Genomic DNA, 27,999 nt, shown 5'->3' with positions numbered 1-27,999 from the left:
GATACGTTGCACACTTCCTCACCGACGGCAAACGCCTCAGGTTCATCAACTGCAGTAAAAACGGTTCAGTTATAAATTGAAAGTTGAAACTTAAGCTGCTTCGGAGTGCCATGCAGCTAATGATTCACCGACTTGTCGTTAATGTCGTTCAGTAAAACACCAATTTAGTATTTCACACAAAAAAAAAAACATATTAATATCATTAATTTCTTCTTTTTTTTAACATTCAATGAATCTCATTTTGTAACGATCTACCTACCAGTAGCCATCAAGTAGCATATATTTTTCCTTTACTAGAAGTAGAAACCGAAATCGTATTGTTTTTAATTTAACCGTCAATAATGTATTCCGCGTTATTTAAGTTATCGTGTGCAATTGTTTTTATATTGTCTACCGTCGACGCCAAGTCCATTCGCGAAGTTGGTTTACACGACGACTTCCTCGATAACAAATACTACAGCGTTGCCGAAATAGAATATCTATTCAACAGGATAGAGAGGCAGTATCCAAACTTAGCGCGTGTCAAAGAAATTGGAACTTCGACGTTGGGTAAAAAAATATTAGCGTTGGAAATCACATCAAATGTTGGCCCAAAGAGAGCGCTATTAAAACCGATGTTCAAGTACATTGCAAACATGCACGGCGATGAAACTGTTGGTTTGCAGTTGCTATTGTATTTAGCTCAGTATTTGACATCTTCCTACGGCCAAGACCATCGCGTTACCGCAATTGTCGACAAAACTGACATTTACTTGATGCCTACACTTAATCCTGACGGTTATTCTGTTTCGCACGTAAGCAATTTTTCCAATTTAATTTCTATTAGGTACCTATTTTATCCCAAATATGATTTAAAGAAGATTGTTTTTTTTTTCAATTTTAGCAAGGCGATTGTTATTCACAAAAGAATTATGTCGGACGACACAATGCGAAAGGAGTCGATTTAAATAGAAATTTCCCACAAGTAGACAACAAATACTTTGACATGCAACAACCAGAAACCAAAGCCGTCATGAATTGGATTCTTCATAACCCGTTTGTATTGTCAGCAAATTTCCACGGCGGTGCGGTGGTTGCTAGTTATCCATACGACAAGTACTATAAGTATGTATAAAATAATTTAATAACTGTTTTTTCAGTCAATAGCATTTAAAAATATTAAATAGGGATATGAGAAATGTATTGTAATATTAAGTACTTTTATCTATACACACTATTCAACATTTTCTCTTTAAAAAAAGAAAAAATTTGTTTTAACAATATCCATTTGTTACGACATCTTTTTAATTAATTTTTTTTTTTTTTGGTCGACATTTTTATTCAAATAAACATTAATTAAAAAATAACTGTAACTCCCAAAGTAAGTGCAAGCGACAAAAAATTAATTTGCAAAAGTTTATCAGCATTAAAAGTACTATCGATTTAAAAAAAAAAAATCGAAAAAAAAGGTGCCTGGTAAACTAGATTTATACCAAAAATAATATTTTTAAATGAATCTGTACTTAGCATTTTTATAAATATTACATGACTAATATTATCTTCTTAAGGAAATCGTAGGAGTGATTGAGGTATACAGAGTGATTGACTTAACGTAAAGTGTTAACCAGTGACAATGTCGTTTATGCACTTAAAATAGTCTGATTTCTTTTTCATTTTTGTTATAAAGAATAATATTTTACAGTACACTACGAGAAATTCCTTTCAAAATTACACATTATATCCATGAACTTAAATGAACTCATTATATACATGAACTAGGAGATATTTTTCTGTCAAACGTTAGACTTTTGGTTCTCTCCCTAGAAAATAAAATTAGTCATTTTAAGGGCTATGAAATAAGCTGACAACACATTAAACAAACATTGTTGTAGTTTTATTTTATTATTTTCAATTGATGTCGAGTTATATTTCAGCTTCCACGCGGAGCTTATAAAATATTTTTATGTCATTATGTTATTTACGTTAATGTTCAACTTGTGTGAGCCCAGTTGGTGATGGCATTAAAAGCTTATAGACAATTAAATGACGATGACGTTAACCTTCATTATCTAACACTTACATCACTGAACAAATAGGGAAAACAAAAATATTCTGTTAATCAATTGTCATTAAAAATATGGTAAATAACATTCCAAATTCAATTAAATACAATAAGACTAATTGTAATGTAACCAGGCTTTAACTATATTTTCTCTAATGGATGGAGTATGTTATGGGTTATGAGAAACTCATTGAAATGTCTCGTATGGTTTAATTTTGTCAAATACTTCCACATCAAATTTGAAATAAATGATTTATTAATTATCAATTACTGCACACCATGTCATATTCAATATTACTTAACAGAAGTTGGGCTTAATCAAAATTAATTAGTACACTTAATTGGTTAAGAACCAATAGACATGTATGGGATTGATAGCGGAAACAATAACGATAACTACCATTGGAAGATAATAATAATAATTATAGTTGTATTTTAATATATATTTAAAAATGTTTTTACATTTTTATAGTGATCAATTTGAAACTTGTACAAGTATGTTAAATCAGTGCAGTAGTATAACTCAAACAAAAAATATTTTAATGAGGTGCCCAAAAAAAAACAGAAAACACAATAGTGTGATACTTATTTTTCTTAAGTACTTTATGTATTTAAAAATGCTTTAATCCAAGTAGAAGTATAATTTAAATAGTTAAATGTTACACGCTTAAAAACTATATTAGACGACGGCGCTGTATACCCTTGCGTAAGCAATAGTAATTTAGTTTCGTAAAAACTGCTAATTTTCGATTTAAAACTTAATGAGTACAATCTTTAACAGTTCTTGTATCCATTCATAATATTTATAATTGGGAACTAGTCCTGTCCCTTCCCCTGTAAATTACTTTTTAATCAACCGGTGTTTTTACTCCGAATCTATAAATAAAGTGCCACTGATTTGGTACGATGAAAATATCATTTAGCCTTGACCTATAAAAAACTAGTGTTTGTTTTTTCACTGAATTTTTGTTTACAAAACTAATCATTTGTTTTTCATAATCAATCCTTATGTAAGCGGTAAATTATTTTGCAATATTATTTGAATCTATTGTACGGCAGTTAATAGAAGAAAATTGTCATTTGCATTTAGCTTTGTCAAATGAACATAGTTGTTTTGTAAACATACATATTTGCGATGAATAGCCTTTTAGCTGGCCTGCAAATAAAGGTCGTCGTTGGGAGTAAACATTCTGGAGGTCGTTTACGCCGTTAAGTTATTTATCTGGACTTTTATTATATTTACACATCATATTTAACGTTTATCAATTTATCGTATTGAATATTGCTATATCAAACTCGGTTAGGCTGTATCATCTTATGATGGCAGCGTTGGGCCTTAAAGGCCTGTTATGCTGATGATGATGATGATGATGATAACAAACTCTGTGGCAAATCATCTGCATTGAGATAACAACATTTCAAGTTTTTTTTTTTTAATTTGACACTTATAATATCATTACGTTGCTCTGACGTTTGATCTTTGAAACTGATTAATCTTCTTGATGTATATAAAATCCTCAGCTGAGAGCCAAAACATTGCAAAATGTAGCCTTTCAGTTTTTAAAATATGATATGTTACAAATGAAAATTTTGTCAAAAGATAGATGTGTTTTTTTTTTTTTAAATTGACAAACAAAATTGAAATTTTATCCAGCCTTTTTTTGGTTTGTTATGATTTATTAACTACAAAAAAACTGTCAAAAATTGAATTCACATCCAAATTTTATAAGAAAGTTGAGTTTGGTGTTCAATTACTGTTTCAAAAACTAATTATTTTGATTTATGAACCTAAAATTGTTCTCTGTGGGAATCAAACCCATTTAAAATTCGACATATCATACAATTTTATCACACACGTCGACGATAAGTCTAAAATATATCACAATATTTTAATACTTTTTGTAATTTATCGTTATCTAAATATAAAATAACTTTTATTTTAATTTTTTGTATAGCACTCAGGACTGTTTGTGAAATTATTTTGTAAGTACTTGTTGTTTGTAATGATTGGATTATATTTGAACAATTCAGGGTTGCTACATATTATATCCAAAGTTTCTGGGAACTTATTTGGTAATTTTACGTACAATAATATAATTATTGTCATTATTTATCTTTACATAATAAATTATTAAAAAAATAATTAGGATTAAAAAACTTTGGTATTTAACAAGTATTCAAGAATCTTTTCAAGATTCAAAAAGTGAAAATCTTAATCAATCATATTTGCTACTTCGGTAATTTTGGCAATAATTTAATAAAAATATAGATAATATATTTCACTTATATCAACCTGATTAATCAAAGTAGCAACCCTGTTCTTATTATAAATCTGATTTTAAATATTAGATATGCAAATTGATTTTTATTATTATTATTATTTGTATATTTACACTTTTTAATTTTAATTTTATACAATGTGCTATTTTGTGTGGTTTTAGAAGAAGAAAAAATTGTCTTAAGCTTATACTAAAATTTTGTTTTTATTATTTCATTTGTCTAGCAATTTGTCACAGGAAGGTAAGACGCCTGACGACGCTATATTCCGATACCTTTCTCATACCTACGCTGCCAAAAATCCTATAATGGCCAACGGATCAGCGTGCCAAGAAGAGCATTTCGAAAACGGAATCACTAACGGAGCAAAGTGGTACGAACTCGAAGGTACGTTAATATTTTATAAACATTGTACTCGGTTTTTTCCAAAATATTACTCTATTTAAATTATGTAAAAAACATACGCATTCTATCTGTAAAATTTTTTTTTTTAAAAATTCACTATTGAAAAGTATAATCATTGATATAAGAGAATAAAAAAATTTTAATTCTAAAACCATAGCTTTTCTTACAATTTGTATCGACTAAGACTTGATCGTCGATAACACTATGCAAACTATAAATATTGTTGCTTACAGGAAAGGTTTAAAGTTGCTGCATAGAACCGCTCGCTGCAATTTCTACAAAATCGTTGCGTATTTATTTGATATTTGTATTAAAGGAAAATCGCTTTGTTATGTTAGTTTTTCTTAGTTATTAAATGACGAATTTCTATGTTTTTTGTGCTTGTCGCTATTTTTTTTTAGTTGTAAAAAATATTCAGTCTGTTTGAAACAAAAAATTATTCTCTGCTTAATGAGGTTATTGTTGATTTTAAACTATTCACTAATTATCCTAAACATACTAATTTAAACGGCTCATGTCAACGTAATAAGTGACAATGTTACAAACTGTTTGGTTTTATTCCTGAAGTGTGACTCACATTAAATTTTAAAAAAAGTTCCCCCATAACATATTTTATATTAATATTAATATATATTATATTTTATTATATTTTAATTAGTAATCTAACTATTGGTTATTAATATTATTTATCACAATATAATTTGCATAATCGAATAAACCGTATTTTCTACTTAGAATGACAAATAGTTATAAATAAAAACTGATTAAAAAATTTCAAATTATTACTAATAATTAAAAAATTATTTGTATAATAACATATATTGAGTTAATAGAATCAAAATTATTTTTCTATTTTTTTTTCAATTATAGTCATTAGCCAAATCATACATAATATTTTTAATTATTTGAAACTGTAAATAAATTATATTTTAAATGTATTTAATTAAAAAACAACCATGTCTGATAATAGACTACCAATGATTTAATTCTCAAAATTGCGGTAAAAATTGAAATGTGCTATAAAAATATGAATACAGAAATTGCTTGACTAAAATTATAATGTTGTTTTTTCTGTTTTTATTAAAAAAAATTGTTAGTGGTCGATTTAAGTATGAACTTAAGTAAGAATTAACATGTTAGATAACATGATTAGATATCTATATTATTGCAAACCCTTTTTTTTTTTGTCACATACGCTCTATTTCCTTAACACTGTCATTGATATGTTATATTTATATTTTTATGCTAATGATTAACATTGACCATAACGATTGTGCGCAACTAACAAACTTTAAATTTGTTTTACATTTACTAATTTATAATATTTCAGGCGGTATGCAAGACTTCAACTACTTGTACTCCAATTGTTTCGAGATTACTATTGAACTTTCTTGTTGTAAATACCCACCGTCATCCGTGTTGGCTACGGAATGGGAAAATAACCGCGAGTCAATGTTGTCGTATTTGGAAAACGTTCATATGGGCATCAAAGGTAAGTTTGCATGTTGTATTCGTAATTACATCTTTGTTTTATATCGATTACATGGAATCACGTACATGGTTTATAGGTTTGGTTCAAGACGAGAACAATAATCCAATCCCAGGCGCGACCATTACGGTTTCCGGAATCAATCATTCCGTCAAGACCACAGAACGAGGAGAATATTGGCGACTTTTGTTACCTGGCACATACACAGTCACAGCCAGCGCACCTGGGTAAATTAAAATATTTATACAAATAGCTCAAGTTGCTCCGTCTTGGACGATAGTGTGATGAGTATTGTAGTTTGACGGTTATTTTTCTGTTAAAAAAATTGTATAGGTTTGAAACAAACCAGGTTTAGTTTTAAGCAAATTAAACAAAAACTCAACTAAATCGATTAACAATTATTAGAAATACATTTTTTTTTATATAACCATATAATACTATTTTATCAGACGATAGAAAAAACATTTTTCCTTTTTATTATGTTCAACAGTTACGGACCATCAATTCGTTACAACGTCACAGTTAAAAATGAAAATGCTTCCAATTCATCTGTCAACTTTGTGCTGCAGACGTTAAAAACATCATCAGGTAATTTTAATTACAATATATATTTTACTCGTAATTAATTGTTATTTTTACAGTAATCTTCACTTCATAAAAATTTAAGTTAATGATAATAAAAAAAAATATTTGTATAAACATATTATAAATATGTATTTATAGTTATATCGCAGTTCACGCACTTATTACCAAATTGCATGAACTTTGAAAATAAAGCTAACAGGTGAAGGTTTTTTTAATTATAGTATTGGATTTAACGATGGTTTAATTTATCAAAAAGGTAAAACTTTAAAAATAATCAACGTACGACAATTCATTAGACGATGAATTCAAAATGTTTAACTATCGACTTGCCCTAAGTTATGAAGTTTACCGTAACTTTGAGGAATATTATAAAAGTTTAGTTATATTTACCTAAGATAAAAAGCGTTTAACGTATTATTATACAAATACATTTAATAGTTTTTACTATTTTATAAATTAAACCAATAAATATTTATGTATCGATTAGAACGATTTCCAGTGAGATCGGGAAACTTTACTGAAAATAAGTAGCAAGTGCGGCATCTTAGGACCCCCCTGAATTTGGTTTTAAAATATCGGATGGACAACTTTTAGGTTTTAAATTTTGGGAAAAATTTGTGATTTATAATGTTTGGTGGAAAATTGGTTAAATTGAATTTTTTCATAAAAAATGTTAACTAAAAATCAATAGCTTAAAAATTTTGGGGGGTCCACTGAGCCTCACATACTACTAAAATGTTTACTTACCTTACTGTTTTATATGTAAATTTTTTTAGCCGAAAGATACAGGATACCGGTGGTTTTCTGCATGCTGATAACGGTGTTGCATGTCTCACTTATTATTATTTAATCACTTTTACATTAACCATGTGTTATCCATTCAACACTATAACAACAATAATAATCATTCCAATTAGTCCTTAATTCATTATTTTATACTTATTAGAGTAAGTCCGTAACAATGTTAACTGTGCATAGTACAAGATGATTCACTTAGTGTTCAGTGTAGCGGTGTGGCTGTAAGTAATCTTCATTCGGTACTCTGTCGATGCTCTATAGTCTATATTAATATTTTGCTCTAATCCGCCTTATTTTATGGATTATTTATCGAGAAATTAGGTCTCATTCATTCGTATAAAATATATTCGACTAAGTATAATAAGTAACATGAAATTAGGTACTGTATTTTTTTTTTTATCTTTAATATACTATGACAAAAAAAAAAGTCTGTTTAGAATTCTCCTATTAGGTTTGACCAATGTGGTTTTAATAGTGTTGTTGAATTTTATGATTCCAAAAAAGTACTGTTACAATGTTTACATTGAGCGGACGCTATGGTGTTAGTTGTGAATCATCTTGTATTAATCGTTTATATTATTATCAATGTATTGTTCATATGTATTTGTATTCGTCGTGTCCATATTGGATTTAGTGTCCTAAAATTGTTGACGATACCTTGTTAGCGTTGACGAAATCTCACCGTAATTGTAAGAATTTACCATCTGAAATTTTATACTTAACCCGTGTGATATTTTTTTAAACATTTTTTTGTTATCTTATCAAGAACAACTCTTATTTGTTTGGATTGTGTCATAAATGCGTTAATGTATTTACTTTTAAACTTTTTTTTTGTATATTAAACAACGCCAATTTAATGTTAGAAATTTGTAGAAACTTGTATTTTTTGTATATTTTATAATTAAAAACAGATGTTTCAGAAAACTTGTGATCAAAACTTGTGATAATTGTTCTGGATAATTATAAAACCAATTTACCGTTAATTAGATAAAACGTCAATTGTACTTATGAATTTTTTTTATTAAATATGTTAGTCTTGAATGAATATTGACGATTAGCATAAAAAAAAAAAAAAATTTTAAATCGAATTGATTTCCAAGGTTTTTTTCAACTGATTTTTGTACGATATGGTATATTTCCATCGAATGCGGTTCAAATCAGTATTCTACGTAATAGTACACAATCCAACAGCTTTCGTCTTAGAATAATCATTATTTAAATTCTTTTCTTTCATATCGCACGTGTAATTAATTATTGTCATTCATATTTTACTCAATCTAAAATAACAAGTATTTTTCGCACTTTTTTTTTTTAAATAGGTAATTGTGTAACGTATTTAAATTAATAATATTATATGTTTGCACTAACAAAACACATTACTAACATAACAAAATATACCTAGCATTCGTTCGGTGTTACGCTTTTGACTAAAACAACTTGGATAAAACTTTAAGAACTATAACCCGACAAACTGAACTTGCCAAAGTTTGCGTGTGCGACAAACAGTCAACGAGAATCAAATCATGTGTGCTGTGTTAAAAGGAGTGGCTCTCGTTATATTGGAAGGTATCGGTTAAAGTTTATTTTTAAATTTCTAAAAATATTAAAACGTTTAAAAGCATTTTGAATAAAATACCTAATTTTGTCTACTAAAGATTGATTGATTTTTACTATTTAAAACTGTGCTCGTGTACTTGATTTATATTAAAAACATAACCGCTAACACATTTTGACGTATACTTAACTTAACCGAAATTACTTAATTCATTACTAGCATTTCATTTGTTACTACCGTCATCATTATCCGTTCACCCATGACCATATCATTCTAACGGCTGTTCAAATTTAATTTTTTACTACCGACATTTTGCATTGTGTTTTGTTCAATAACGTTTTTTCGTTAAAGGTGTCATGAATTAACTAATTTTTAAGTCTTAACAATAAGTAGTATTAGTAATATTTACCGTCCAAATGATCCGTCACTGTAATTGATTTTTTTTTTTTTGGTTGAAGTGAATAGGTTTTAGCAGAGATGCTATTTTTAATAGTATTATATTAAATATTCTTCTGCAAACATTTTTTTTTTTTAAACATCAGGTTGAGCTGCTAGAGATAGAAATAAATTTTAAGTTAAAAAAAAAACATAGTTTTGACTATACTATATCTACATTTTTTTTATAATATGATATTGTTAGTGCGTCCTGAAATTATCATGTAAAAAACTTAATGTATGTTTTTTCAAAATGTATAAAACCCATTTGTGTCGATGACCGCAAAACTATTATGTTGCGATTGGAGTGGGTTTTTTTTTTTAATTTTATATAAACATCAATGTTTGTCGTTTTCGTTGTCGTCGTCATCAGAGCTTTGTGTTGTAGAATCTCATGTATAAGGTTGTGTACGTGATGTATTAATGGATTTTTTTATTGAATCAGCGATGCCATCTGTCGAACCAGCGCGATTGTGGTTTTATTGATTGTTTGTTGTGTCTGATGAATTAATTCCTTTAGAAAATCCTAACGGCGAAATATCGGTGGACCTGGTGAGACATTACTCGCGGTTGAACGGACACGTCGATTTCCGACAGTTGAAAGAGAGCGGCGCTGTTGCCGTCATTCACCAAGCCACCCAGGGGCTCAAGGCGATAGACTCCGCGTACCAGTCCAGGAGGACTGCCGCGCTGCACAGAGGGCTGCTATGGGGCGCCTATCATCGGGGCGTTAACGCCGACGGTGTCGCTCAAGCCCGGCACTTCCTCAACACTGTCGGCGGTAACACGGGCAACACGCTACTAGTGTTGGGCGTGGAGCCGTACCCCAACGGAAGCGTCATCACGCCCGGACAGGCCGAGCAATTTGTGAGAACCGTGAAAAACGCCACCGACAACGGCCCCGTCATGATCTACGGCAGTTTCGGTTGTTTGAAAAATTTCACCACCCCCCTGTTGACCGAGTGCCCGCTGTGGATCGCTTCCTATGCCCAGGACCAGCCCAGAATACCGGACGGCTGGAACGAATGGAAACTCTGGCAGTACACCAACGCGCCGCCCAACAGGGACATTTTCAACGGTTCGCCGGACGACCTAAAAGCGTTTTGGCCCAACGAAAACAGGGACAAACTCGAAAAGCAACTGCTCGTTCACTTTTTGAAAATAATTCTACAGAACCCGGACAACACAAACGCTGATAAATGAAATTTATTCACAGTTCAGTATTCATTAAAATCTTCAGTTTGATTTTTTTTTTTATCGATAATGGCTTTTCTTCTAGTAACTATGTTAATATAGTTTTTTCAAATCCAAACAAATCTTTAAAAAATTGTAGTGTTTAAAATCACTCAATCGAGACAGTATTTAGATTTTTTGTTTGGTCAGAAAGTGTCAAAAATATATTTGACGACTTGAGCTTACGCCAAATTGAAATATAATATTTTTTATCATTAGTCTTTCTTGTACTGAAGAGTCACAAATATTACATACTTTAAATTTAATTTTAAAAAAAATGGGCTTTCTGTTATACCTAGTATATTAAACAAAAATGAATTAAATAATATTTTTTCATTATGGTTAATATACAACCGATGCAAATCCGCAACATTACCGTTTTTTAGCGTCTGTGCAATTCAAATGTTCTTTGGTTTTTATAATAATAATGATAACAAAATAGTCATAATTAATTGTCATATAAGAAATATCTGTGTAACAAGACTTTATAATTGTTACGTCTCAAACTTGCAAACAACAATCGTTACTTATGCAATACATATTTGTTTAGTAAGGTTTCTTTTATTACCGTGTATTGTTAGAATTTGTTTTTCTGCGTTTAGTATATTAGTGTTATTTTTTACTCAATTAACAACTCTTTTTGTGGTCTTTGGATGGCTACCGTACTATAACTTACTCGTGTGTTGATTATGCACTCATAACGGTGTATTTACTTAAAGAGCAAACTGTACATAAACTAACGGTATACATTAAAATATCTGTAAACTATAATAATATTACTTTATATAAGTACCTACTTAAAAAACTTATTTGATTAATCAACATACAAGCAGGGTATGGATTACACCAGAAATTTGCACTGAAATAATTTTTTGAAATTTTTGTTCAGGATTTTTTTAATTTTTAGTAACATTAAAGTACGATAATTTTATATGTACATTATACATATGTTTTAATCCGTGCCTTGATAATATTTGTTTTACCTATTTCGGTTTTTATTCCAAAACGATATGCGTTATACGTTTACGCTATTACCGCGCACAATAGTAATTATTTTAATTAATAAAACTACTAAACGTTCATCTTGTTTTCACTGACAATGTCTGTCGTTTGTAAAAGTTTTACTACATATTTAAAATAACATTGTGTAGCGAAAACCTTTTTAAAAAAAAAAAAGTGGTGGAAGTGCTTGTAATATCTTAACAATAGTTTGTGATAAATTGTAAATTTACTACGTTGTCGTAGAGTTGCCATTAGTTTGCAATTATATGCTACCTTTAAATATTTATATATATAAAATCATAATAAATATGTAAAAATATTTTATCTCCTATTGAAAGTTTTTAACTATGTATAATTAATAATTATATAATAATTATAATAATAGTAATAATAAAATATTATGTTACCCGTGTAAAACGATAAAAATGTATTGAGTCTTTTTTTATAATAATAATATCTTTTTATAACTTGAAAAATATTTCTTCTACTATTATTTTATTTTTATTTTTTGCTTACCATTAAAATGTTTATTATTTTCTATGCGAATAGTTTTTTTTTTTTTTAAACAATTATTGTGAGATAATATATACATAATAATAATTTAATACGCATTATTATTATACTGGTTTATTATAATAAACGATCAGTAATCATGTTATATTGTTAAGGTTAACACACATTGGTGTTGTTTGTTAGTACTTTTTTTTTCTAGTTTATTATTATTATTTCAAATTTGCCCCGCCCCCTCCCACCCAAATCCTTACACACACACACACACACCTGTTTATTGTTGAGTCGCACGCAATTGCTTTGATATATTAACGTATATTGGAGGTGGAACGTTTTTAGTAGATTTTGAGGTCTTAGTGGTGGAAAGATATGTTTTTTTATTAATTACTGTTGTTGTTTTTGTTGTTGTAGGTCAATAGGTTATTTTGTCATAAATATTATGTAACATACGTGCGGGTGTGTATCTTCTTAAATGTATCTGTCGTTTCTATGTTTGTTTTTAAACCCTGCGGTTTTCAAAAAATGGAATTTTTGTTTTTCACTGTCTAAAATTCTGGTAGTTTTTCATATTTACAAAATTACTTGTCGGGCTTCCATACAATTATTGAAAATTCCCAAAATTTAGGAAAAAACAAAAATGAATATATATATATACATTATACATAAAATTATTATATAACTTTTAATCTTTGAATCTATTGCCTTATTTGGATGTTTTTCATATTGTATTATCATCTTCTTTTGCGGATACTAAAAAATTAACTTATTCCTAATAGTTGTCGATAACTACAACGATTACACATATCTAATATCATAATAATTAACCTTTTATCTCTGTAGGTCGTTTCTATAAACGAATAATTAAATTGTGTCTAATAATATTAATATATATATATATATATATTATCTTGTAACATAACAATTTTGAACAATAATAGTGATTATAATAATAATACTATTATTATTATCACTATTACTATTGACAAACAAATTATTCAAACGATGTTCGGAAAATGTTTTTCCAAGTACAATAATGTCCAAAATAATTGTCTTACAACCTAATTGATCACACATTATATGTAAATATTGTAGCTCATACAATACATATATAAATATAGTCGTTATTCGATTTATAGAATAGTTTAAATAACTTGGGACATATTTTTTCTGGACATTTTTGTATATACATTTTTTTTTACCGAAAAAAATCTTTAATTTAGGATTAAAGAAAAATATGTCAAATTTTGAACATTAGAGGTGTCTTAAAGCTATTTTGACATATTCGTTTGTGAAGTTGGTGTCTTTTTCAGTTTTTGAAGCTACACTATTCGGCTGGTTTAAAAGATGATGAAAAAAGTAAACGAGGGAAATATTTCATCACTACTTAAAAATAAAAATATTTGTTTTAGTTAGTAAACAGTTTAGTCAATAAATCAAACATTTTTCTCGTGTACTTTTTTGAAGTTATTTACAAATATTGTAGCTTCAAAATTGAGAATGATAATATCATCTTGGCACGTTTTAATCGAATGTACAAAATTGCTCCGAGTCGCCTCTAAATGTTATCCAATCGAGTTCAAATTTTGACTTTTTTGTCCTAAATTGAAGATTTTTCGGGTCGGTTAAATGGACATGTAATTTCCCCCTGGACATTTTTGAGCTTGGACACACTATTTTTCTATGGACTCCCAATAGAAATTTTAATTTATACATATATATATATATATATATATATATACACATACCTACCAATAATTTTTGTCGTTTTGTGGTTGTTTGTTTGTTTGTTTGCGCAAAGGAATAGTAAGAAAAAAAAATATGGAATTGTTTTTCTTTCAGCCGTTGATCTGAGTGTGGTAGAAACGAAAATCGGACAGAGAGACAGTGACGGTTTCCCCATTCCCGTAGGATTCGCACATCATAATTATGATAAACTCGTTGCCAAGTTAAATTTAATCAATGTCAACTACCCGAACATAACCAGACTGTACAGTGTGGGCGAGAGCGTGCAAGGAAGACGTCTGTACGTACTCGAAGTGTCCATAAAACCCGGCAAACACCAACCTGGTAATAATGACAATAATTATAATAATAAAAATATACCTAATATTTACTGATCTCTCGCGCGGTGGCAAAAAAGATATATAGGACTCGCCCCGTCGCATAAATTTTACAAGTTCAAAACATTTTATAATGCTACACAAAAATATGTAATGAACTAGAAATTCAAATGTGAAAACTTGCCGTATAGGACTTTTATATACAATATTGTAGGATTAGGCTGGCGGCCAAAAAAAATGTCAAAAGTTATGATTAGAGCTCTCAGCTCGGATGTTAATGATGTATTATAATATGCATTTTAAAATGACAAAATAATATGCAATGACATGACTTTATTGAAACCGGCTGATCATTTTAGCTAAATTTTCCTAGGCAGCCTTGGCATAATATTTAAACAGAATTTTACATAGGTTAATTAACTTAAAAAAGTATTTTATGTATCAGGATAACATTTGAGTTACAATTATTTTGGAGGTGTTTTTAAATTAAAAAGAAAAATGACGATTATATTAGAAATTGTTGGGCAATATTTTATTACTAGAATTTTCGTTTAATAATTTTTCTCATATTGTGTATAATTTTCTTTGGCAGTAGTAAACACGATAAAATATAATAATTAATTGCGACATTAAAGTCAAATATATGCTCAAAAAGTTTAAAATATGCAAATATATGTAATAAAGTTTGCTGATTTGAAGTCTTTGTTAATCGAGTATATATATATATTGTGTTTAAGTATAAATTTGGTTTCAATAAAAAAAATATGTGAAGTCATTGTCAAATATGCGATAAACGTGAAAAACATTATTTAAATTTGATTTGTGTTTAAATGCTACAGTTAATATTTCATCCTGTTAAAATTATAGTCCACCCCATAATAATGCTGTAATGTTACAAACAATAATAGGTTAAACGATTTTATTTTTTTTCTTAATTACAAATAGAGTTGTAAATTGAAAACAAGGTAAGTACTAATATGATAGTTGGTAAAAAAAAGAGACCGATTAAATAGTGCCATGGTTAAAGAAACGCGAACATTTAATTATGACTTGGTAGTTTTTAAGTGGCTTTTAGTGAAAAACAAGTTAAAAGACAAGTTTGAAATCATTTTAAAACATAACTACTGCTTGACTTGAAACCTGTTAAATATCTGCTATACAAAAGTAGTTGAACCTCGCAAAATCAAAAAAGTTTTAGACTTCAGATTTTTGAAAAGAAAATTGTATATTAGTGAAGAAAAAAATACTACCTCTTTCAGGGGAAAGGGTCTTTGATGTATATATAATTTTTTTTTTGTCACGGTTTATTGATTGTATTATATCTAAAGAAAGTTCTATACAAATATATATATATATAGGCACCGTATTTTTAAGCTGATTAGGATTGATCTATGATAAATGATTTCAATAGTTACCTATTCAATTAACAATATAATGAAACTGTTTTCAAATACATGTTGACTAGTTGATTCACTCACACATAGCAACATAGAATTTGACTACGGTCATAGTGTAATTTTCCTTTTTTTGGGGGGAATTTTCCTTAATAAAAAAAAAAGTCTGATTGCTGATATGTTAAGAAAATTATGTATGTTATAAGGCCATTCTGGATCTAAGTTTGGTATAATTTTCAAATTTTAAACCCAAAGAAATTCACCTATAAAATAAATAAAGAAAAAGTGTCGACCACCCCCCCCCCCTCAATAGGGGAAAAAGGTTTATGATATTTTTGGTTTGTTAACGTTTATCTGCAGTATTGGGTGGAGGTGTTTTTTTAAATATTTTTATAGTTTGTTAAAGTAGTATGATTTTAATTTGTAAAATATGCACATTTTTTTAGTTTTTTTCTCGATATTTGAAACGGTGATTTTCTTTTTAATTTTTTGCCTAGTACATTTCAGATATTATTTTTGATCTTTAGAGTTGCTAAACGATGACAACGATTTAGCGGTTTAGAAGATATCGTGGGTCCAGATGCATTTTTATAAAATAATAAATAATGCAACGTTTATGTTAGTACATACATTGCCTCTCATACTTAGAAATAATGTCAAATTTAACATTAGATCAAATGTTTTCCGCATCAATCCAAAGTTATTTATTTATCAAAATTGTATACTACAAACAGGCACTATTGTGTGCTGTTGAAGTAATCCGTCCAAAGGTAATAGCACTTCGCTATTTTAATAGTTTCTTTGTAACTGTGGTCAAAATTTTTAGTTTTTTATTTTGATGTAGGTTTTTTAATTACAGTGTAATAAAGTGGACATTGCCACTTGAACTCAATATCCAGTTGATGGTATTTACGTTTAGTTTATAAAATATTAATAACAATATATTACCTAGGTAAAAATAGTGTTACCTACATTAGGTCGCTAAATATAAATATGCTAATAGAGCCTGGTGCCCCGGAGTAAGTAACGTTCCCCTATTCCCTGCTCGATAAACCTACCATTCGCGCCATTGCTGCTTAGGCCCTTTCTTAAATGAAATTTCATTCAACATAATAATAATATATCTTTCGTGTTGGTGCGGTGCAATGTGTGTGTGTGTGTGTTAGGTAAACCGGAGTTCAAGTATGTGGCAAACATGCACGGCAACGAAGCCGTCGGTCGAGAGATGATACTGTTGTTGGCCGAGTACTTATGTCAGAACTACGGTTTCGATGAACGAGTCACCGATCTGGTGGACAAAACGCGGATACACCTGATGCCAACGATGAATCCCGACGGTTACGAGGTGTCCAACGAAGGTAAATATTGTGCGGCTTGCTATTATACAAAAAAAAAAACAAAGTTCAACTTGGGCCCATTTGGTATAATTCTAAAATTCTTTAAAAATCAGAACTACTTGAATAATGCACAAATCTGTGTGTGTGTAATCCTTTGTTGATCGATTGCTTGCGTTGTATGTCCAACAGGAGTGGATGACGTAAACGACATGAAGGGCAGAAGTAACGCGAACGGCGTGGACTTGAACAGGAATTTCCCGGACGTCCGTCATCCCGAATACGTAAGACGTTTTACACGAAAGACGCGCCTGTCTAATCAGCAGCAGCAGATTTAGGGCGACGTTTGTGTGCCGATCAGACAGAGCGACGACCGGCTCGAGTATCTTAACTATGTTTGGGTTACACAGGTGTGTTTTGTATTATTATAGATAGTTGCCCAAGAACCCGAGACCATCGCCGTCATCAATTGGCTGCAAACCGTCCCGTTCGTCTTGAGCGCCAACCTGCACGGCGGCGCCTTGGTAGCCAACTACCCTTACGACAGCGCTCCGACATCGGGTAACGCTATCCGACCTTCGTACACGCCGGACAACGAGGTTTTCGTTTTGTTGGCGAAAACCTACTCGATGGTAAGAACAGTATGACGTAATGTACACACTATGATGATAATTGGATCGGCGGATTGTCTATCGACCGACCGACTCCTAACGCGGTTGAAGTTTACATGGGAGTTTTTTTTAGAAACGTGGTTTACGGTTACACCTATAATTACTAATTGTCAACGGTTTTGGAAGCCTTGTAGCTTCCACATATTTTCGGCTTCTGTCAATGTTTACCGCGACCGTGTAAACGCTCTGGACCTCTTATGAGCTGTTGGCTTATTACTGGCGAGCGGACACTTTTCTTTTAACGACATCGGATGGAATCAAATTGCAGCGATACGTTCTTTCTTAGCACTGACATGCGCTGAATACAGTAAACTTGGTGGGCTTTTTTGGGGAAAGCAGAAACGTATTTTTAGAGTTTTGATGCCCCCCTCCCCCCGGGACCTAATTTAAAATATAGTCTGACCTCAGTTAATGTCGGATAATTGAAGGTGATAACACTATCAGGTCTAAGATAAATAATCGGTAGTCGGATACTAGTACCTCCGGTGCACGCAAGTACATAGGAACATGGATATGTCTTTACACGGGACCCTGGTACTTTCAATACTAATTTATTCTCTGTTATCTGTAATTCTTCATCTATTATCTCTAATCTCAGTTCATTAGCAACGTGGTTGGCACGTAAATCAGCTAGAAATGAGCGTGACACATTTTCGTAACGGTCGAATATTGCGTTTCTGTGCAGGCCCACCCGCAAATGCACGGCAACGACAAATGCAAGAACGACACGAAACCGTTCAAGGACGGCATCGTCAACGGCGCTTCGTGGTACAGCGTGGTCGGCGGCATGCAGGACTTCAACTATATGACCACGAATTGTTTCGAACTCACCTTGGAACTGGGATGTACGAAATTCCCGTTTGCCCGGGACCTGAGGAGTTACTGGACGGCCAACCGGGAGCCCCTGATCGCCTTCGCGGAACAGGTGCACCGGGGAGTCAAAGGGTTCGTGCTCAATGAAAAGGGCGAAGGCGTGCCGAACGCGGAGATCTCGGTGGCCGGCATAGACCACAACGTCAGGACGGCCACCGATGGCGATTACTGGCGATTGCTGACGGCGGGCAACTACGATATTTCCGTGACCGCTTACGGGTAAGTCTGCTGCGACTCGATTTAGACATTTTGAACCATAAGGCTCATAATATATACTCGGGGCGCCCCTGGTTTCATTGGGGGTAGGGGGATGGAGTGGACATTTGCTCTTCCCCCCTTTTGTGACAACTGTCCGGGTGTGGACCGCGACATGGTTCTTGCTAATGTAGTAAATATTGATAGGGTATCCTTCCCTATAGTAATAAGTAATAACACAGAATAGATTTTGCGCTATTTATATTTTTGAAATTTATTGTTATATTATACTTGTCACAAACATATACAGTGTGTTCCAGCGTGAAATGTAAGTAATAGGTGATTGGACATCAGCTGTGGGACCCCCAAATAAGCCCTCCGTTTTCATTTTTTCGATAAGTCAATAAATTGAAGTTTTCGACAGTTAAGTAAAAAAATAATGACTTTAAAAAAAAAATTTTCTCGAAACTTCTCCTCGGCACCTTAAATTGTACATGCATAAGTCAGTACTGGTCTTGTGTAGCTTACATTAAGGTTTTCTTTGACTCGAGTCACCCGTATTGAATGAATAAATAACTAGTCGTTCGGTTTATAGTTTCAAGAGACAGACCCGGTCGGTTTACGTTGCCAACACCACGACTCCGGCGTGGTTGAATTTCACGCTGGCCAAAGAAAACCTGGCAGTCTGGTCCAGAACCAACGACTTCAATTTGGACAGTAACGTGGAAAAAATGGAATCGTACAAGAACAAGGAATTGTTTTTGAGCGAATTCGCCGATTTAGAGAACAGAGTGTCGTCGGTGGCCCAGTTAGTCGTGAAACCAAATTCGGAGAGCACCGAGGACTCTGTTGTTCAATTTAAAGTCACCAAAGACGTAAGTGTTCTATAGATCACTATAAGATACCGGAAATCAATTTTTTCAAGTGGATTGAAAGTGGTCGGTTTTTGGACACTAGATCAAAAATCCTGATAGAATTGAGTGTTGAGCGAAACTAAAAAAAAATAACTAGTAATTTTTGTAATTACTTTTAAACGAGATCTCTGTTATTCAATGTTGTGCTTATCCGTTGTTTCGGACCTAAGAATTTTGTGTGGTGTTATGTATATTGTTCGGTTTTGCTCAGCGTTAAACGGTCACTGCTAAATAATTTAGGTTTTTTTAACACTTTTTAACTTGTGTGTTTTTTATTACAATAATGATATATAGCTTCATTGTCTTCATTTCAGGTGGGATCGCCCGACGAACATAAATTCAAGGTGGCCATTTTGGGTGGTCTGTACGTCAACGAGCCGGCCACTCGTGAAATCCTTTTGAACCTGGCCAGGCACTACGTCGAGGGTTATCGCAAAGGAAACGTGGCCGTGGTAACGTTGTTGTCCAACGTAGTATTGTACTTCATACCGTATTTCGAGCGGCAAGAGAGCTACGAAAAGAAATGTCTGACCGACGACCGAGATGCTGTTACCGGACCAAGATTGATCGCTACCAACCGTCCGAGCGAGCAGAAGACCACGGACAGCCTCTGGAAAATGCTGCAGCGGCAACAGTTTGACATGATGTTCAGTTTGGAAGGCGGAGCCATGTCGATAAAGTAACTGTTTATACTATTATATATTTTTTTTTATTATTATTATTTCCCTCGGCGGCAAAGGCCATTGAGTTACATTAAATTATTACATTTGGGTTACATTAAATTATTACATTTTGGGTTACATTGTACAGAAACAGTACACCCTCATAGACAACTGCATAATTTGGGTCATAAAACTAAGAAGCCTGTTAATGGCCCCGGGTTAAGGACCGAGGGTTTCTGACAGATCCTCCAATATTTCGTTATCACTTCGTTGAGTCTGATATTTTGTGCACTCCGTAAGTATGTGTTTCACCGTTAGCCGAACTCCACATGCTTCGCAGATAGGGGATTCAGACTTTGACATTAAGAAGTCGTACTATTATATTGTAGTAGTATTTTTGGAAAAAATAATAACAATAATAATCTCATTTTGTTTAGCGGTCCGACGACGCATCCTAGAAACACAATATCATCGTTATTTAGAGAATACGAATTGCTGTACTACAACAGTCATTTGAAAAGTGTAAGTACTATTACTATGATGTATGTGTTTATGTAATTTAAATATTGATAATGGTCATTGTATCTGTTTTACTTTTTTTTTATTAGAGTTGTGGTGAACCGCTCGATCAAAAAATTAACGACATCAAACAAAACGTTTTGGATACATTCAACAATGTGCTGAAAATTAAAACGGTGAGAATTTGTTTGCAAACAAACACAAATTTAACTCCTGCGATTCATGGAAACGTTGTAATTTTAGATGGCATTGCGTTTGACGTGCTGCAATTACATCGAACCGTCGGCAGTGGCGTTTGTTTGGATGGAAAATTTGCACATGCTCGAATCGGTCATAGCCGAAAGTTATCAGGGCGTTCGTGGTTCGGTGTTGGACTCGTCAGGAAAACCTGTGCGGACGGCCGTTATTACGTTCGATCAGTTTGCCGATATTTATCAAGTAACCCCCAATTCTGCAGTGTATAAAGCAAATTTGCCGATTGGCCGACATAAAGTTCACGTAAGAAATACCAGTAGTTGCAATCAATATATGTGTATAACGTTTTTTTAACGTTGGACGATTACGTGTTGTACTTTAGGTCAAAGCGACAGGTTACGAAACAAAAAGCGTTTGGGTTAGTGTGTACAATGGCAACATTACCGATCTCAATATAATCATGTTCAACGGTCGAGGTTATGCACAAGTTCAACGATTCGGCAACAAAATCAAAGGTATTGTTACATAAGATGGTCTTACATCGAAGAAATATTGAACATATAATTATTTGATGATTTTTTTAAAAATAATTTTAGGCTTTGTTTTGGATCTAATGAATTCTCCGATTAAAGACGCTACCTTGACCGATGAATCGACCACGACAGTTACACGAACAGGCAGAGACGGCTCTTACGAGCTACCCATAAAAGACGGTATTGATATTTATTTGTAAAAATAGAATTTTTTTTCTAACCTCATTTGTTCTAGTACTCATGACAACAAAATCGTTAGCGTAGACGATATCGTTTGTATCTTTGTAGTTTATCCGATGTACTTGAATAATATTCTTGAAAAGGGAACAAAAAGAAAAACTAACTATTTTTTTTGCTAAATTTATTTATTTTTTTTTTTTAACTTTCAGTATGAATTTTTTAAGAACATATCTTTCGACAAGTTAACGTAGATCGGTGATAGATTGTTGTTTCCGAGCGTGTTTAAAACAAACAAAAAAACGATCGGATCGAATCGGAAGCGAGAAACCTTTCGGAGAAAATAACATATAAATTTATTTTCAGAGTACACACAGTATTAGCCAAAATATATATCGACAACATATTAATTATTAAAAAAAAACTAGTCTGATTTATTTATTACTTTTTATAATCTGCAAATTTTTTTTATTTCTAAAAAATATTATTTTCAATTATGTACTCCTCCTTTGTATCAAACGAACAGTTGGTATTTTTTTCCAAAAAAATTTTAGTTAAGACTTATGAATTAAAAAAAAAAAAAAACTTAACAAGTATTACAAATGTAATCTTGGTAACGTTAATTCTATTTTAATTGTTGATTGCAACAACGTTAGTTGGAGTTTATATCGAAAAATATTTTCATCTGTTGTCGTACAAAAATACATATTTTATTGTTTTTTTTTTCTTAGGAAAAACTACAATATTGATCGAGGCTAAAGGATATTATTCGTCGACAAAGTTGGTGACGATTAGAGATTCGCAAGTCCAGACGGTAATATTCAAATTGATGAAGGACGAAAGGGTGTTGAATATGCCTAGGATTATGTTCATAGTTCTTACTGGTATTATTATTATATTATTTGTATAAAACTTTCTTCCCTTTACTGTAGTTGTTTTTTTTTGGCAGGTAATCATAAACACACCTGGGAAATATTTGAATCATTTTTTGTATTTAAATAAAAAAATTTTCATAATTATTTAAAAAAAAAAAAAAAATTATTTAGTATAAAACTTTATTTCTATTTGAACTTGTTTCAAAATTATAAACTATTTGAAAGTTAGTCGAATAAAAATTTACATAAAATAAGTTGTGAACAGATCTGTGCAATTTTGATTTATAAAACAAAATAATGACTAAAATAAACTACAATTTTTTATTTGTAACATCATATAATTAGTTAAATTAAATTGAATAATTGAATATTAAGTTATTTGATAAATAATAATTTTGTTGCTAAAATCAGACTTAACTATCGATACGATCATTCATTGGAGAGTTAACGTTACGACTTATTTTTAAAAGCAATTAATAGAACCGTATAATTTTGGTTTTTAGTTTTTATATGTTCGATTCTTGGCGTCAGTTGGTATCATTGTTATCTCCGTTGGCAGTCTGGAAGGCCGTCTTCGTTTGCCTATAGAAATGGCTTTGCTTTGTTGCCACAAAAACCGTATCTTTTCGACGACGACGATGAAGTGGAACTCTTTCGCAATCCAATTACTAAAGGCAAGTTAATAACTAAAAAAATAAATTTTTAATTATAACACAAATACAAACTAATTATTTTGTTTGATATTTAAGCTTTCTTTGCACAATTTCAAATTGCAAATTATAAATAAATATATATATATAGTGATGTATAATTAAACAAATTTGATGATATTACCTTTAAGTAAATTATACAACTAAGTACTCATTAAATGTTGAATAATAATTAATGTTTTAATGTTATTTTCCAGATTCTTTGACCAGGCCATATCACGACAATTCAGACGTAAGCTACGATGACAGTTCGGATGAATCAAATCGCGTCCAGTAATTTCAACTAAATGTTACTATGTTTTTTTAGTTAAGGTTATTTTTTTTTCTTTTTGTAAATATTAACAACTACTACTTATTGTTGTGATTTGAGGGACCAACTCGTGTTATCGTGATTTGAAACTAATAGGTTTACGTTTTTTTAACGTTTGTGTAAATAGCGCGGCGTGCAATCTTTGTTTGTTGTGTACTTAAAATTAGTTATAACGTTCAAATTTTATAATTAACAATATTTGACAAACCGTCGGTCCATTTATGTGATATTTAGATTAAATTTTAAGAACTAGTGTTATATTAATAATTGTCATTAACATACAACTACTATTGTCATAACTCATCTAATGTGTATTGGCGAACACGTAAATTAACTGTTGTATAATAATGTTAAAAACTTTATATAGTTAATTTTTTTTTATATATATACATGTAATAAACTAATATTAGTTAATTGTATTTAATAAACTATATTTTTAATGTTTTTAAAAAAATTAACTGGTTTTATTTTATTTTTTAAAACCCCCTCTAAAAAAAATGTACTTTGTGGTAGTTCAATTCATTTTTTTATTCACAAAGTCTATAGTAGTAAAAAAAAAAAAAACAACAATAACAACACGGATAAGTTATGGTATTTTAAAACCTTATACATTCGACGAGACTTCATCTTTGTTGGAATTGATTTGATGTTCACTGGCTAGATGGTTGTCTAAGAATAACTGCCTGCCGAACGCTTGACGACACAGCACACATTTGAATTTTAGCCGTCCCTCCTCGTGCATTTTCAAGTGTTTTTTATAATTACAAAACGATACAAACGATCTGTCACAAACGTCACACGAATGTTGCACCATATGCTCCTGGACGTGATTGCTCCTCGAAACCTAGACGATACAAATCTTAGTTGAACGCCGGATTAGGTACGGGGCAGGGGAAATAAAACCGGCAGCTTACCCAATTTTTGAAATATCTCGGGCAATAAAAACATTTGAACTGTTTGATACCCGAATGGCCTTGTTCGTGGTTCACCCGACTACTGGAAGCGCTAAATGTTTTCTCGCACCCTTCGTGACGACACTTGTACGGCCGTTCTTTGGTGTGCACACGCAAGTGTTTTTGTACAAGGTCTTTGAGCCTAAAACAACGTCCGCACACGGGACACGCAAATGGTTTCTCCCCAGTGTGCACTCTTTCGTGATTTACCTGAAACAGTAAAACTTAAAATAAAATCTACAGATTGTAAAATTTAAAAATTAAATAGTAACGAGTTGCTGATGTATTATAAAGTCGAGGGATATTAATAATAAAAATCAATATAACATTGGGAATAGTACAATTTAACTTCAACAATTTTAACAACTTCAACAGAACTTAAATTTAAAACAAATTACCTTTTCGATTGGTTTGACAAAAGTTTTCCGACAAAAACGACATTCGTGTAATCGACGCAAACGTTCTGGAGGTTCTATGTGCGTGATCGCATGATGTTTTAACGAGTTTTTGTCGTTGAACTGAGCGTTGCAAACATCGCACACCAATATCTCTCGCGGTTTACGGCGCATCTCGTGCGCTCGTTGATGACACCGCAAACGAAACTCTGAGTCGTAACACTTATTGCATACACTGAAAAATACTCACTATTTAATATAAGACAATAATAATAACAACCGATACTTATTTAACTAAAAATATATAAATGTATATATATATTAAATCATCATACTCACTTGCATAGAAATTTTAAATTTGAAAATTCAGGATTTTGATGCGCTATCAAATGAGTGTCCATCATTTCCGGTGCCACGGGTTGGTCGCAAAACGGACACTTGTTTGAATCGTTCACGTGCACCATAAGATGAGTTCGTAAATAACCTTCGGAATCAAATTCTCCGTTGCAATGCGGGCAAATGTGTTGTGAACGATTAGCCCCGGCCGTTCGATTGTTATTTTTTACAGTCGCACTTTTAGACTCGACACTTTTCTTCGATTTGGCCACTATTGGCTCGTCGTCCTTACAATTGTGTTTGTTCAACTTGGACCAATGTTCAGACCTAATATTACATTTTAAGCACTTCCAGCACAACAGGAGACAACCTTCTACGTTTTCCATCTGAACACTGTCGTTGGCTACGGTAGCTTTTTCCAACGTAGGAATAATATTGCCATTTGTTGGTTTGTTTTGGAACAAAATTTGTTCAATTTCAAAACGGTCAGTGTCTGACTTGAGCCGTATAAGACGCATGCGCTTTTTAAAACTCAACTTTCGCGCTTCTACTTGAAAATAATCATTGACTTCGTTAGTTGCTCGGTGTAGCAAATAAATAGGCGTATCATAATATCTATCACCGTACGCATCAATAATACAATGGTTTGCAAACATCTCAGACAGCTGAAGATCTTTTCTTATCTCACCGTTGCATTGTTGTTTGTCTTTTGCTTTTTGAAGCATGTCTTCAGGACTTGATTTTACGGTATCTTCCGCCAAGCCTGTTATGTACGCCGATTGTTCATGTAAATGTCCTTCAACTATTTCTTTGTGGCAAGAATAGAAATAACCGTTGCCCCATTTCGTCCAAGATCCTGACTGTGGACACTGACTATCTATTAAATTTGTCATGTCTTTTAGGTTGGCAACATCTTCATTTTCTGTTACCTAAATAACACACACACATATTAATATGTTAGGAATATAATAATAAAAGTTAACGGAAGTGAACAACATCTATAAGAATGGTTTTTTTTTTATACTAATTTTAACATTAGCATTAAACTTATAAATAAGAAGTAGAACTACAAAATTCTAGACCAAGTTTAAATTTGCTAAAAGACCAAAACATAAAATAAATAGTAAAAATAAAAATTTTTAGTGAAAAAAATGATCCTATACCAATCACTAAATTATCTGTAGTTTTTACTATATTATTCTATTTTAAGACCAAGTTTTAAAAAAAAAAATTATTAAAGATAATTTTTTAATTTTTTAAACAGATATCTAAAAGTATTTTTTCTTAATAAGCTTTTTGTGATAGTTTAAAAAATATAAACAGTTTTAAGCATTTTCCCAGAAGTCTTTCGAATGAAATTTTTTTGTAGTAGTTCTGGTGGTTTACCTCAAAAACCAATGGACTGATTGAACACAGTTTCGATAGGCTTGTTTGCTTTTAATTATTATTGTTTAATGAGTTGTATTTTACATGCCTGGAAGACTACTTCTTGTCCTTTGTGACAGCTATCAATGTGATCCTGAATCGACGGGAAATTTATATTGCACTCGGAGCAATGATAAAGGTGAGGTTCTTCCGTGGGTTCGTTTTCTGACGTATGAACTGCCGTTTTAGCCGCTTCGTCCACGGTAAATTCTTCGATAAACTTTTTGACTTCTCTGTGCTCAACGTCGAGCGGGTGTTCGTCGTTTTGATAAACTTCTTCTTTCACCAAGTTGTCATACTCGCTATCGGGTTCCTCGTCTAGTAAACACACACACACATGGGTTACAGTAGGTACCTAGGTACAATAGAAAATAATAACAACGATTGTCTGGCGCATTTGGCTTACCGTCGGGGTACACGACGATCATCTCGTTGTCCAGTACACTTTTATCTACTTCGTCCGGTTTGTCCAAACACATCTTGTCCAAGTGCACGACCAAAGAGTTGATGGTGTCGCATTGTTTACCGCAAAACGGGCATTGGATGTTTGTCGTCAAACTCAGCAGGTGATACTTCAAAAGGTCTTGGTTGGAGAATCGATCTTCACAGCACAGAGGGCACGCCACGCTCTCCATTTATTGCTATGGTGGAGGGAGGGAAAGACAAAAAATTAAGTACTGACCGGAATTTGAAGCCCTGTACTTGTTAATTAACCCTATATCGTTGACTTCTATTACACACACACACACAATATTATTATTATCAGCGAACTCACCTGATCGACTGTCTGCTGGACGTTCGTTATTGCCGCAAAAGGGTTGTTGGGCGGGCAAAAGCTGGTTTGGGTAGGAAATAAAATAAACAAATCAAACACAACCGAATAATCCTCGACCGGCTATGTTGTTATTATTATGATAGCGTGAAATAAATCAAATAATATTGTTGTGTTTTGTCGGTAAAAAAAAACAATTTTAAAATGTGCCGCCTAAACGCGTTAGTAACTTCAGAAATGTGCCGTAAAGTGCCGTCGTTTTCCGACGGCCGACAACGTTAACGACGTCAGAGTTCGGCGGCCGGATACAAGCCCCGTATACAAGCCGCCATTAATAATGTACATTGGCGATGATTACACGAGTGG

At 32.0% G+C, this 27,999-nt stretch overlaps 2 protein-coding genes across 4 annotated transcripts; one reads left to right on the top strand and one right to left on the bottom strand.

Moving 5' to 3' along the window:
• The first annotated feature begins 21 nt into the window (after positions 1–21).
• LOC126845936 (carboxypeptidase D) lies at positions 22–24,094 on the top strand. Of its 3 annotated transcripts, none has more exons than XM_050584986.1 (21): positions 22–794; positions 884–1,104; positions 4,545–4,705; positions 6,054–6,215; positions 6,292–6,439; positions 6,703–6,800; positions 14,170–14,397; positions 16,951–17,142; positions 17,311–17,402; positions 17,550–17,750; positions 18,475–18,881; positions 19,453–19,732; positions 20,086–20,450; positions 20,871–20,955; positions 21,042–21,128; positions 21,196–21,450; positions 21,530–21,662; positions 21,744–21,860; positions 22,589–22,741; positions 23,236–23,406; positions 23,640–24,091. In XM_050584986.1, the coding sequence occupies exons 1-21, from the start codon at positions 342–344 to the stop codon at positions 23,717–23,719; spliced, it is 4,089 nt and encodes a 1,362-aa protein (XP_050440943.1). In that variant the 5' UTR covers positions 22–341; the 3' UTR covers positions 23,720–24,091. The 3 variants fall into 3 exon arrangements, with proteins under 3 accessions (XP_050440943.1, XP_050440945.1, XP_050440944.1); XM_050584988.1 differs by lacking the exon at positions 22–794 and adding an exon at positions 3,997–4,024 and having other exon boundaries at positions 1,018–1,104; positions 23,640–24,094; XM_050584987.1 differs by lacking the exons at positions 22–794; positions 884–1,104; positions 4,545–4,705 and adding an exon at positions 4,955–5,056 and having other exon boundaries at positions 23,640–24,094.
• On the bottom strand, positions 22,998–27,944 carry LOC126845939 (zinc finger protein 468-like). The gene is made up of 8 exons (XM_050584993.1): positions 27,637–27,944; positions 27,268–27,502; positions 26,911–27,179; positions 25,440–26,365; positions 25,104–25,335; positions 24,667–24,915; positions 24,356–24,596; positions 22,998–23,418 (listed from the first exon to the last, which is right to left on the bottom strand). The coding sequence occupies exons 2-7, from the start codon at positions 27,494–27,496 to the stop codon at positions 24,357–24,359; spliced, it is 2,145 nt and encodes a 714-aa protein (XP_050440950.1). The 5' UTR covers positions 27,497–27,502; positions 27,637–27,944; the 3' UTR covers positions 22,998–23,418; position 24,356.
• Between the last annotated feature and the right edge of the window lie 55 nt (positions 27,945–27,999).

Source organism: Adelges cooleyi, unplaced genomic scaffold (genome assembly GCF_023614345.1).
Source record: "Adelges cooleyi isolate 19-005CV unplaced genomic scaffold, UGA_ACOO_1.1 ACOO_flye_CR_arks_rails_tigmint_CR_PRNA_8, whole genome shotgun sequence".
Taxonomy (NCBI): domain Eukaryota; kingdom Metazoa; phylum Arthropoda; class Insecta; order Hemiptera; family Adelgidae; genus Adelges; species Adelges cooleyi.
The sequence above is the reverse complement of the archived record's forward strand: the minus strand, read 5'-3'. Positions and strand labels throughout refer to the sequence as shown.

Bases quoted from the DNA above. Each gene is read 5' to 3' on its own strand.
- LOC126845939 (XM_050584993.1), bottom strand. From the start codon at position 27,496: ATGGAGAGCGTGGCGTGCCCTCTGTGCTGTGAAGATCGATTCTCCAAC. The intron at 25,336-25,439 runs GTGAGTATGATG...AGTATTTTTCAG, and splicing joins AATTTAAAATTTCTATGCAA to TGTATGCAATAAGTGTTACG. The intron at 24,597-24,666 runs GTAAGCTGCCGG...TGTATCGTCTAG, and splicing joins CGAGATATTTCAAAAATTGG to GTTTCGAGGAGCAATCACGT.
- LOC126845936 (XM_050584986.1), top strand. From the start codon at position 342: ATGTATTCCGCGTTATTTAAGTTATCGTGTGCAATTGTTTTTATATTG. The intron at 4,706-6,053 runs GTACGTTAATAT...ATAATATTTCAG, and splicing joins AAAGTGGTACGAACTCGAAG to GCGGTATGCAAGACTTCAAC. The intron at 18,882-19,452 runs GTAAGTCTGCTG...TTCGGTTTATAG, and splicing joins ATTTCCGTGACCGCTTACGG to TTTCAAGAGACAGACCCGGT.